Consider the following 12123-nt stretch of genomic DNA (forward strand, 5'->3'; position numbering starts at 1 on the left):
AATACTTCTAGCACTCGTCTCATCTGAAAACTAACTTAAGTAAACACACATATTCGCAAGAGAATTCCTAATTTCACGTGTTTTATTATGTTTGAAGAGCATTTACAATTCTTAAAGTCAATGAACCTAAAAACATAAAAATAGAATTTTTTTTTCAGCTTACAAAAGAAATATATTAGGCAACTTCTGATGTGCGCATTAAAGCCTGGAAATATGTACAAATATGAATATGGCAATAATACAAGTACCATCAGACTTGTTGGTAGCATAATGAATCCTAAAGTAGTTTGAAAAAATTATTTATTCAAGGCTTGCAGCTTTTGTTCATATAAACACCTGATTTATATCACTGTGATAGTTGTATGGTTACTGTTTGTAATCATTTTTGCTGTGTTCTGCACTAAAAGGATATTCTTTAAACAATCATAGATGGAATCCAGTTTGTACAATTGATTTCAGTATGTTCTGTAAAAAGTACAAAGTTAGTTTGTAACAGATACAATAGTTTTGCTTGTTCAGTGAATTGCCTAAAAATAAACTAAAAATGAAATTATATTTTTACACTGCAACAATAAATATACATTAAAGCCCTTTGGACAGTACATTACAGGAGTGTAGAATGAAGTCGCAAGATTGTTCATACTTTTGAATGTTCAATCACAACAATTTTTAATTGAGCTTAACAAGAGAGCATGGCTTCTGAATTGTTCCAGCTGCCTCCAATTCAGTGGAATCATCCCTATAGTACGTAACAGGTCATGAAGAGTTAGCACTGAATGTGCTCAGCAGGCATATCTGCAGAAACAAGTCTGCATTTTAGATTTCATTATTTTCTTTTTCAGTTGAAATGAAGTCTTCACGTTTTACCCAGATCACCTCTGCTGCATTATTTTCCACTACACCATTAGCTCCTGCTGCAACCTTTTGCTTTGTAGCAAATGCCATTTTTGATGGCGATATTTCTGGTGTTTGGTGCATGGATAATTTTCCATTCTCACAAAGTCCATCTTTTGTGAAGCTCATTGCTTTTAGCTGCTCTTGTAATTCTTTTGACAATGTTGAACTTTTCACTGACTGGCAATATTCATCATCATCACTTAGAATATCAGTCTCTTTGACATCTTCCTGCTCTTCATACTTACCAAGATCAAACTGCTCCTCCACCCAACGGTCAGTATCATTACAGGTCACTGGTGACTGTGAAGAATCATTACTTTGACTACGTCCAAATAGATCATCTGCATCAATAGTGAATCTGTTTCTGGACAGTCTCTTTTTGCCTAGGCTTCGGCAGGGAACTGAAACTTAGGGAGGGACAAAAATACACAGAATTAGAACCTGCAGCACCTTGCCTGTAGCAAAATCAAAACGTGCTAATAATTTAGTGGCAACTGATATCAACATGATCAATGTCAGCATAATCACAAATAAATCTAGATTTACTGTAGACAATTTTTCAGAATAATTGCTTAACACATTTGAACAACATTATTTTGTTTGTTATTTTAACAGCAATGTTAGCTCATTTAATAAATTAACTGCTTAAAAATAGTAACCAGAAGGACAACAGTTCTAAGTGTTCACCCAGTTGTATCATTTTTAGTCTATAGATTTTAACAAATGTTAGATATTTATGACAATTTTATTTAATATATTTCATAGAAAATGTGCTGTAATTACCAAGTAGAGGAGAAAGGGCAATAGTACACTGGAGTGAAAGTGAACCATACTGGAGTGGCACACACCTAGAACTTGCACAACCTTTTCCAATCTCTTGCTGTAACTTTGGCCAAAGATCGTAGTAAACATCGGTGAGATAACACAGACAGATGTTTATATCCTTTCTCCTGGATTATGGCAAGAGTTTGGGGAAACTATATCTAGAAATTTTCTCTCAATATTTAGCCATCCCAAAACCATTTTTTATTTTGTATGATCATAGACAAATGGTCATTAAAATATAGCATACCAATAGATTAATGCTGATGGATGTTTTAAAAGTTGAGGAGTATTGATAACTAAGAGTAAAGATCTTAAGAAATCAGATTGGAATGCAAGAAATTCAAGCAGGAATAGGTGAAACCTGCTTCGCCATTCAGTATGATCATGACTGATCTCTGACCCTAATTCCACGTTCCAGCCCAATCTTCATATCCCCTTGGTTGTTCTAGAGCCTAATAGATCTCTTGAAATAGTATCATTTTATTTTCAAACACACAGTCCCTATCATCTTCTAATAGATAAAAATGGTTATAGTTTTATAATCTTGTGGTAAGTCAGACAATTATCTGCCATTTGACTTTTCCCATATGGGTTCATATTTCTAATCACTCAAGCTATTAAGTTTAATCATCCACGCCCTGAACTTGTAAATTTGCTGCAATTTCCAAACCAATCCACACTGAGTTTAGACATCCACTTTTGCTGACAAGTTCTGCAATTTGTGTTTTTATCTAGATAATGAGGATTTTAAAAAAAATAAATCTGGGAAGGAATGTCACAGTATAGAATTGAGAAAGATAAAACTGGGACAAAACTATCTTAATTTCTGCAAAACTGGTTTCATAGTTCAGAAACAAAGAAGCATTGAAAAGTATTTTCACAAATATGGAATTACACACTGGCACACGACAGGAACATTTTGTAACATGTCACAGTATGAATAATACTTTTGATGCAGATCTGACCCCTAGAATTCTTACCAGCTCGATTCACAACTGGTCTTGCTCCTTTCAGTGCACACAGCCGCTTTCCTCCAAAAGGCATGTATTGCTGGGACTGTGGCAAACTTTCCGTTTTTAGAAGCTGCCTTCGGTGTTTGTCACGTAATATAGACTGAACTGCCTTGATAAAATCCCGTTTGCCCTCAGGAGTACTGAAAATTTCCAAGAAGGTGTAAATCATGGGAAAACATTTTGAAAAAATATTTTAAAAATAAAATTCTATACATTTGGGAATGAAATCGGGCAACGGTAACAACAGGTTACCTGCTACAAAAGTGAAAGGTTGTCTCAGGTCTTCCTTCTGACTCAGATTTTGTGTGAACAATTTCAAAGACACAATCAACCTCCGCATCTATAGGCAGAAAAGCACATAAAAGCAATGGATTATGAATTGTGACTATGGAAGGCAGTGTTTGAGTTCCTATCATTAAAGGGCCACCTAGTAATACAAGGACAAGATCAATGCAACTTTTAATAGTAAGGACAATGACATTCCCTCAACTCAAATCTTGCTTATATTCATCAGTAATAATTCCTTAGCTTTCTGCTCTGCCTGCAAAATTGGTATCTGGCAGACTGCTGAATTTCTAAAGCAGTTCTTGCGTCATAAATGTGGAACATAAGAACATAAGAAATAGGAGCAGGAGTAGGCCATCTAGCTCCTCGAGCCTGCCCCGCCATTCAATAAGATCATGGCTGATCTGATAGTGGTTTAGTTCCACTTACCCGCACGCTCCCCATAACCCTTAACTCCCTTATTGATCAGAAATCTATCTACCTGTGACTTAAACATATTTAACGAGGTAGTCTCCACTGCTTCAATGGGCAGAGAATTTCAGAGATTCACTACCCTCTGAGAGAAGAGGTTCCTCCTCAACTCTGTCCCAAACTGACTCCCTCTTATTTTGAGGCTGTGTCCTCTAGTTCTTGTTTCCTTTCTAAGTGGAAAGAATCTTTCTGCCTCTACCCTGTCTAGCCCCTTCATTATGTTATATGTCTCTATAAGATCTCCCCTCAGCCTTCTGAACTCCAACGAGTACAGGCCCAATCTACTCAATCTCTCCTCGTAAGCTAACCCCCTCATCTCCGTGGAAAATTATTAGTTCACAAAAATCAATGATATGGTGTCAAACTATGGAAAAAGAAAGGATAGTTTATTTACTTCAACTGAAGTTCAACCTCATTCAACAGGATATTCCTCACCATCCAACTACGGAAAGCAGAGGATGTGGAAAAGTAATTCCAGTGTATACAGGTCAAGCTGACCTTCATCCTCCTCTCTATATGAGCACAGCCTCACTTGGATGTTTGCACTCAGTTTCTTCCATGGAGGAAAGAGCTTGGCAACGATGGCATGTAGTGTACCTCCTCCCAGCAGAAATGCTGAGTAGTAACAGTGTTCGGAGGCATGGCCAAGAATATGGGTCACAAGACACTGACTTTTCAAAGGAGAAAAGTAACAAGGCAAGCGGTTCAGGGAAGAACTCCACAGGGTATGGCCAATACGGTTGAAAGAATATGCTATGGACGGTGGATCAGTTGGAGGGACATGCACAGCAAGCCAGAATTGGAGGCCTGAAGTAGAGGACTGCAATATAGGAAGCTGTAGAGCAGGGTTGGTTGAATGATTTTTGGGGAAAAAAACAAAGGTTTGGAAGTTGATGAATTGGAGGACAAGTTAGTTTATGGTGTCATATATTAAGTATTTTGATAAATGAATCCTCACTCCCCACACCCTTGAGAGTGTTTCACCAGCCTTGATATTGCGTACGTCTCGCCCAAATCCCCCAGATTGATTTCATAAAGTAGACGCAGATGGGTTTGATTTTTATGAAATCAAGCATCATGTTTATGACTAGCAATTTTCACCTGCTTCTTTCATCTATTAACTTTTATGTCTGTGGGAGTTGTAGATAGCACTTAATGCAGATTGCATTTATGTTTTTAGTATTGGGCAGTGGTATTAGAAAGAGCAACAACAGCAATGAAGCAAAAGCAATAAAAATTGCTTTAGATCAGAGCTATTTTGTGGACACAATAAAATGTTAGTCCTGTTATGACCGTTTATGGACAGAAATAATATTTACTTAAAATTATCTGAGTGGGAGTGTAGTTTGAGCCTCAATGGGTTTATTCCCTGAACTATGAAAATAATAATTCTTGACAGCACATGGCCACCAGAGGGTGGACTTGGAATTTTTTTCAAAATATATAATTCTGTCTTTGAAACTAATCTGCTTCAATAGCCAAAGTTATTGCTGTGCATCTCAAAACCATCACAATTTTTATAGGCTGCGACTTTCAATACAGTGCCACTTCCCACGCACCATGAGCTCACACTCCAACTTTATGACAGCAGCACATTTGGTTTCCATGTTCCTATTTAAAGTCTGATATGAGGTTGAGTATTGAGGCTACTGCTTTCAGGACCAGTACCTGAGGCAATCTTGAGTTCTCTGTTTATTATCTTGTGTGGTTAAATATCAAGACCAGTGAAACACTCTCAAGGATGTGGGGAGTGAAGATTCATTTATCAAAATACTTAATATATGACACCATAAACTAGCTGGAGCAAAAGAGCCCCAAACATAAGGAAGTCTTAAGGAATTGAATTATTTGATTTGTCTACTTTCTACCGTGAATTTTCTTGCCTTTAATGTACACATCTCAGTTCATGTTGAATTTATTAATTTGAGAAGTCATGACTGGACAACATACCTCTACAAATGTATCTTCAATGAAGACAGGAGGTGTCCTTTAAGGAAGTAAATCTGCCATCCTTACCTGGTCTGGCCTACGTGTGACTCCAGAGCTACAGCAATGTGGTTGACTCTCAACTGCCCTTGGACAAATAGGGATGGGCAATAACTGCTCGCCAGCCAGAGACTCCCATGTCCCATGAATGAATAACAAAGAAAACCACAATGGTCCAGCATTCCACTGCAAAAGCTTCAGTCTTGCTGTTGTTTCAGCTATTTTGTTTTGTAGGTATTAACACAAAATGCTATTTCATACCTGTGGTGGTAACTGATCGAATCTGCAAGGCTTGAGTTGGAATCATATGACGAAATCTGAATGGGTCCCGGTCATCTGAGACAGATACTCTCTGAGAAATGTTTCCCTATTACATCAGGAAAGGTGACATTTTATCTTCAAAATTTACTGGAAGCAAGTAATATTAGAAAAGCAAATGTGCTTAATTGAATGTTTTTTAATAACTGCTCCAAGTGACAATTTAAGAAAGTAAAAGTTAACAATTGGCCAAAATTGAGCAACAAATTTGCATGTTATTATAGCTATGCTAATGACGTTGTTTATTTTTTTAAACAAGGAAGGCATGGGTAGCTGTAACTATAGAATGCCTCAATTTACATATTTAATACATCAGCTTCATATTTTTCCAATCTCTTCCATTCTCAGTTTGGGTCTCAATTTGTAGTACTTGTTATTAAACATCACAGAGCATGCCTTGTGTTGCAAAGATACTGCGTCAACATAAAAGCAGGTCTTTAGCCAGACTGATGAGAGACATGGAGCCAAACTTTCATCAATTTAGACTTTTTTAAATTGTGAAATGACTGACAGAAAATCATTTTAGAAATGTTCTCTCCCAAATTATATTCCCCAGAACTAAATTATCAATTTATCATCTCTCCCTTCCCATTAATAACATAAACACATTACTCAAAAATGGTTTTGGATTTATTTGACAAATAAATGCTCTATCCTCAGAACATGAAGAAATTAAAATAGGCTGGCCATCATACACTCCTTTATGGCTAATGCTTTGCCTGTACAACATTCTTTAAGTGTTAAAAGTCTGAGTTGCAAACCCAATCAGAATCATTTTTTAAATTTATCACTGGGTTTTGTGTTTGTCTTTACTCAAACAAAATAACAATTTTAAAAATATCTATTATTCACAAACTTCACATTGTGTACCAGGGTTATTTCTAGAAGCTTGAAAAGTAATCCTTTACTGTGGATTCAATTTGCAATTTTAAAATTAATTTAAATTATTTTCATCTGCTATTTTGTTGCTCATTTCAGATAGAATCTAGTTTACACAGTTCCTATTTACTGAGCTTACCAACTACTTGTGTAGATTATTTCATTGCTTCGTGCCTATGAAACTATGAACTGTGCTCATGCCAACTATGTAAAAATCATTCTTGACATTCAAAAGCACAGAAATCATGTTCAAAACAATCACTAAACTGCCTTGAAAAGAATTCCTGCATTTTGATGTTTTGTTAATGTAATTAAACAGGTTCTATCAAGATTAAGTAAAACTGTCTCCATAAACTGCTTGTTGAGATTATTTGACAGACTATTTAGCCAGCAATGGGTGCAGAAGGGAACTAGTTCATTTTAGCTACTAATGTGGCTTGGTAAAGTTATATTTTGATTTAATGTTAGATATTAACAACATTTTTGTTCTGTGAAATAATAACTGCTATTGACTAGCAAAACACAGGAATGTTGTCTTGCCATGGCTTTACTAAAGACATTTTAGGCCCTGTTTTTCACAACCAAAATAAAAATGTTTTTATTTACATTTTTCTTGAACAAAGCATTTATTAAGCATACCAAATATAAACTTCTATACCTCATAAAACAGTGTTTATTGTAATATACAATAGAAAACTTACCAGTTTCCTTTTCTGCTTGAAACCATCTTTATACACAAGGACAATGGCAGTTTTGAACACTAGAAACAAAGTAAATTAAACATCACTGAAAGAAAAGGTGCAAAGCTATAAAATCTCGTACACGGAAATTCTTTTGCTGCATTCATTCTGTCACTTTTGCATCAATACAAAGTGGTTGCGAGTTTATATCGTGGTAAAATTGGCAAACTAATGCAGAAAATTGCTGAGCTTATTAGATTCATGAGGTGTCAGACCCCTGTCAGATGGCTGTTTCACATTGGTCTGAGTTCCCAAATAATAGTGTTAATACAGCAATTTATATTGAATTACATTTCTGATGCCCAAACACAACAAACCTTTAAATTGCAACGTACCAAATGCTGCTAACTCAGGGTCTTTTTTACACTTCCCAAAAGATGCAGGTGGATTGAGCCAAGTGATCGTACAATGGAAAAGAAGGTCTCCCATTGAAAGATCCACAACCTGTAAATTAAAGAGACATCATATATATTTATAACATATGGGGCGAGATTCTCAGGCCTCCCATCTGCATTTCCCACTGGCGGGAGGTGGCACATTGTTTGTTAGCAGTGGGATTCTCTGGTCACGCCTCTGTCAATGGAAATTCCCACTGACGTCACTCCATGCCAGCGGGAATCCCGCGGGCGGTTGTGCACTGCTGGCGGGACCAGAGAATCCCGCCAGTGTGAATGGTCAGAGAATTCCAGCCCTGATACTTATACATGCAAAAACACACAATGATCTTACAAATGTCTGTGATTCTCAAAGATTTTGTAACCACGTCAGTTTTCTATTAGAAAAGTGGGGCAAATGGCTGCCATCATAGATGCCTTATATCTTACTTCTTGCCCAAGCCAGTATGAAGCCATATTAAATAGTGTTAAGCTGCTACTTTTCAGATAGTTTTTCTAAGAATTTTTTACAAAGAAGATACAAACATGTTAAAAATTTTCAAAGACCCAGAATTTGCTGAAAAATTACCAGCATTTGAATTTTGCAGTTATTGATGTGCAAATTCATCAACAGCATGCAGCAAGGAAAAGATGCGCTGTAAATTGTGCCACTCTAACATTAGCTTTGCAGAAAAGGCATCTTGGACTTCACCTCCCCATGATGCTCATGGAAGTTGCTGCATTTGCACATTGACTACACATTAAACTTGCCACAGAAAGTCAAGCTGAATAATTCATAGCTTAAGTACTCTTCAAACAATGTGATACCCGTTAACAATTGCCAATCAATCTCTGTTCCACAATGGATGCACGGTTAGAAATGGAATCATATTCTTTCAGCTTGTGATTTGTACTTGGAGATTTTAAAAATGACAAATTGTATTTTTTCTTTAACTTTCTCATTTTTTTTTTGTTTTTATTTTCCTTAATCCAATCTGTCTTTTCCTCATTATTTCACTTTCTATATCTTAAATTATATTGAATTCACACATTCACCCCATTTCTCTGTCCTTGCTCTGTTTATTTATTTCATTGATCATTCCATTGTTCACCAAGGTTCGAGTTGCCCTGCTCCCTCCATCATCATCTCACATTCCAGCTGTAAATATAGGAACAAGTCAAACTAACAGGGCAAGCTGTAAGATGCTTCACTCCAGCAAATTCTGAGTCATTGCAATGCTTACCCACCAGCCTGCTCTCTTTATTTCTCTGTGAAGTGCCTGGAAATTTTTGTATATAAAGGTGCTATACAATTGCAAGCTGAGGCTTTTTGTGTGCAGAGGATGAGCAATGAAAAGCAATCAGCAAAATGTAGGGGAGATGACAGTTGCATTAAATGTTTAACACTAGGGTTTTGGTATTATTAGATCAGATCAATTATTTTTATAAAGATGACATTTGTTTCAGAATTTTTAGGAAAAATGAACATCTCATTTAATTAGAAGTGTAGCAATGGTTTGTTATCAACCTTTGACCACTTTGACTTCCCAGTAGTAGTTTAGGTGAAGAAAAGTAACTGGGTTTCATTTTCTAATTACAAATTTGTTTCAATTAACTTCTTCCTTTTTTTTTAAACTCAGGGATGTCAAGGTCGCTGGCTGGGCCAGCGTTATTGTCCATCTCTAATTGCCCTGGAATTGAGTGGCTTGCTATGCCATTTTCAGAGGGCATTTAAGAGTCAACCACATTGCTATGGGTCTGAAGTGACATGTAGACCAGATGATGTGACGTGGAAGATTTCCTTCTCTAAAGGACATTAGTGAACGAGATGGATTTTTACGACAATTGACAATGGTTTCATGGTTCATAATTCATCATTAGACTTTTAATTCCAGACTTTTTTGATTGAATTCAAATTTCACCATCTGCCATGGTGAGATTGGAACCCGATTCCCCAGAGCATTACCTTAGGTCTCTGTATTACTAGTCCAGTGACAGTACCACTGCCTCTACATAACTTTTTCTGTTGTTTCTGCCACATTGTAACTGAATGGGGCAAAGGCATTGCCCATGCAGTTGCAGTGCCTGTGATGTAATTTCCAGCGACACTGCAGGTAGCTATCTGCATTAAAGAGCATTGTTTAGAATGCCTGCTATTCGTTGCCCCACTCCAAACTCTTTGCTACCTCACTTGGTAACCCTCTCGCTGTTCCGGTTATTGCCCTGCTCACCTCTCACTCACTGCCCCTCTTGTTGACCCTCTTGCTGCTCGACACCCTGCTCCCAAGACCTGACCCCTCACTATTTCACTCACCACCCTGCTCCCTGAGCAGCAGTAAGTGGGGCAGCAAGCGGTGCATTGAGGGGAATGGTGAGCAAAGAGTTGAGTAAGAAGCAGCAAGAGGTAGCAAGGTGAGAGGCAGCCAAAGCAGCAAGCAGGGCAGCGAAGGAAGTGGCAAGCAGGGCAGCAAGTGAAACAGCAAAGGACGTCATGATTGAATTGGCAAATGGAGCAACGAGGTGAGGTGGACTTGCTGTTCCAGGATAACAGGCTCACAACGATGGCACCAGTGGCATCAACTTCTTGTTCCATTGCGGTGGCAGTATTGCTATTATAGTCAGATAGTGATTTTTATATTTTGTCCAGTTTCCAAAGTACATCACGTACTCCACCCCTCCTTCTGCTCATCTGCTGCTGAAACTCTCATCCACTATTCTAATGAACTGCTGGCTAGCCACCACGTACCATCTGTAAACTTGAGATCATCCAAAACTCTGCCGTGCATGTTCTTAGGAACAGCAACTCCTATTCACCTATCATCCCTGTGCTCACTGACCAACATTAAGAAAAAGCCAGATTTGAAACCTTTTGTCCTTGTTTTCAAATCCTTCCAGGATCTTGCCCCTCCATACCTCTGCAATATTCTGATCTTGCCCCTCCATACCTCTGCAATAATCTGTTGCCCCTCAATCCTCTGATTTTTGTGAGCTTTTAAGAAGCACCAATTTTATTTGCTCCACCATCTGTAGAGACCTTTCCTTCAGCTCTTGAGCTCTGGAATTCCCTCCCTAAACCTCTCCACCTCTCTTTCCTCTTTTAAGAAGCTCCTTAAAACCTACCTCTCTGATGAAGCTTTTGGCCATCAGCCCTAATATCACCTAATGCGGCTGGTTATCAAATTTTGCTTCACAATGTTGCTGTTAGGTGCCATGGGATGTTTTATTACATAAATTGTGCTTTGCAAATACTGTTAGCTACTATTGTCTACTTGTGTGTGAAATAATCTTTTAACATGTGCAGGTTTAATATATTGTTTGACATGGGGGACATTTGACTGCACTCCTCTCTAATGGAACAGAGAATTATCTTCCCTATACCCTTTATGGGACTCCTATCTCTGTTACCATAATATTTCATAAATAAAACCCGGGTTAAAGGACTTGCACAAGACTCTGGTGCAAATATCTCTCCCACCATTAACTTTCCCAGGTAAGCTTATGATTCCTGGAATATAAAATGTCAGTTCATTGGCTCACTTCATGGCTCATATCAAGCGATAAAATTAAATATCGCAAGAATTTTTAACAATGAATTAAACCTTTATTATATAAAAGATAATAAATTAAATAATCTGCTTGATTCTAATAAATTTATAGAATGCACAATCTGACTGTTGCGTGCATCTACAGCTGCTTAACAGGATATATAGTTTTAAGAATGGGTTAAAGTCATAATTTTGTATCTGAAGAAAGGTTATCACAACATAATTAGGCATATATTAAGGCATTATTAACCTGGTTCTTCAGAAGAGGTCACCTTCAGCACAAGAAATAAGGGGAACCATGAAATGAGAGGAAGGAAACAGCTTGATGGAACACATATTGTGATAGCATGGACGTCAGTTGTGGAGAAATTCACAGTAGGTAGTTTCCTCTATCATTTCAACATAATAATGGCACGGGAGGAAGATAGTCTAGTTTTTGTCAGTCAGGGCACTGGCAAGAAATGAAGTTATATAAAAAGTGTACACACATTCCAGGAAGTTAAACCGAATACTTTCCTCACCTCTTTTTTCTCTCCAGTTTGCTCAGATATCAGCTGGTCAAACACAGCACCATATTCTTCATGTAATTTCTGCATTTCGTTTATGTGGCTTGCTACTTTATTCATGGCTTTCATTGCCACTGAAAGTTAAACAAAAAAGGATTTTAGTGTGTTCCAAGAAGCGATATTGCACTTATTGTTTAGATGTTTGCTGCACAAGAAACAATGCATTTATTTTCAAATACTTTATAAAATTTCATGGCTGACAATAGTTGAATTGGATTCACTGA

At 37.4% G+C, this 12123-nt stretch overlaps 1 protein-coding gene across 3 annotated transcripts in view; it reads right to left on the reverse strand.

Annotated features, from left to right (window-relative positions):
• Positions 1-680: 680 nt before the first annotated feature.
• LOC144506410 (rho guanine nucleotide exchange factor TIAM1-like) overlaps positions 681-12123 on the reverse strand; it is a 306108-nt gene continuing 294665 nt past the window's right edge. For all 3 annotated transcript variants that reach the window (XM_078232483.1, XM_078232484.1, XM_078232485.1), the window contains 7 exons: positions 11855-11973; positions 7750-7858; positions 7376-7434; positions 5739-5844; positions 2988-3075; positions 2703-2875; positions 681-1304 (listed from right to left, as the gene is read on the reverse strand). In XM_078232483.1, coding sequence (XP_078088609.1) covers positions 817-1304; positions 2703-2875; positions 2988-3075; positions 5739-5844; positions 7376-7434; positions 7750-7858; positions 11855-11973 — 1142 coding nt within the window. In that variant the 3' untranslated portion in view covers positions 681-816. The remainder of the gene's footprint in view (positions 1305-2702; positions 2876-2987; positions 3076-5738; positions 5845-7375; positions 7435-7749; positions 7859-11854; positions 11974-12123) is intronic.

Source organism: Mustelus asterias, chromosome 17 (genome assembly GCF_964213995.1).
Source record: "Mustelus asterias chromosome 17, sMusAst1.hap1.1, whole genome shotgun sequence".
In the NCBI taxonomy this organism is placed as follows: domain Eukaryota; kingdom Metazoa; phylum Chordata; class Chondrichthyes; order Carcharhiniformes; family Triakidae; genus Mustelus; species Mustelus asterias.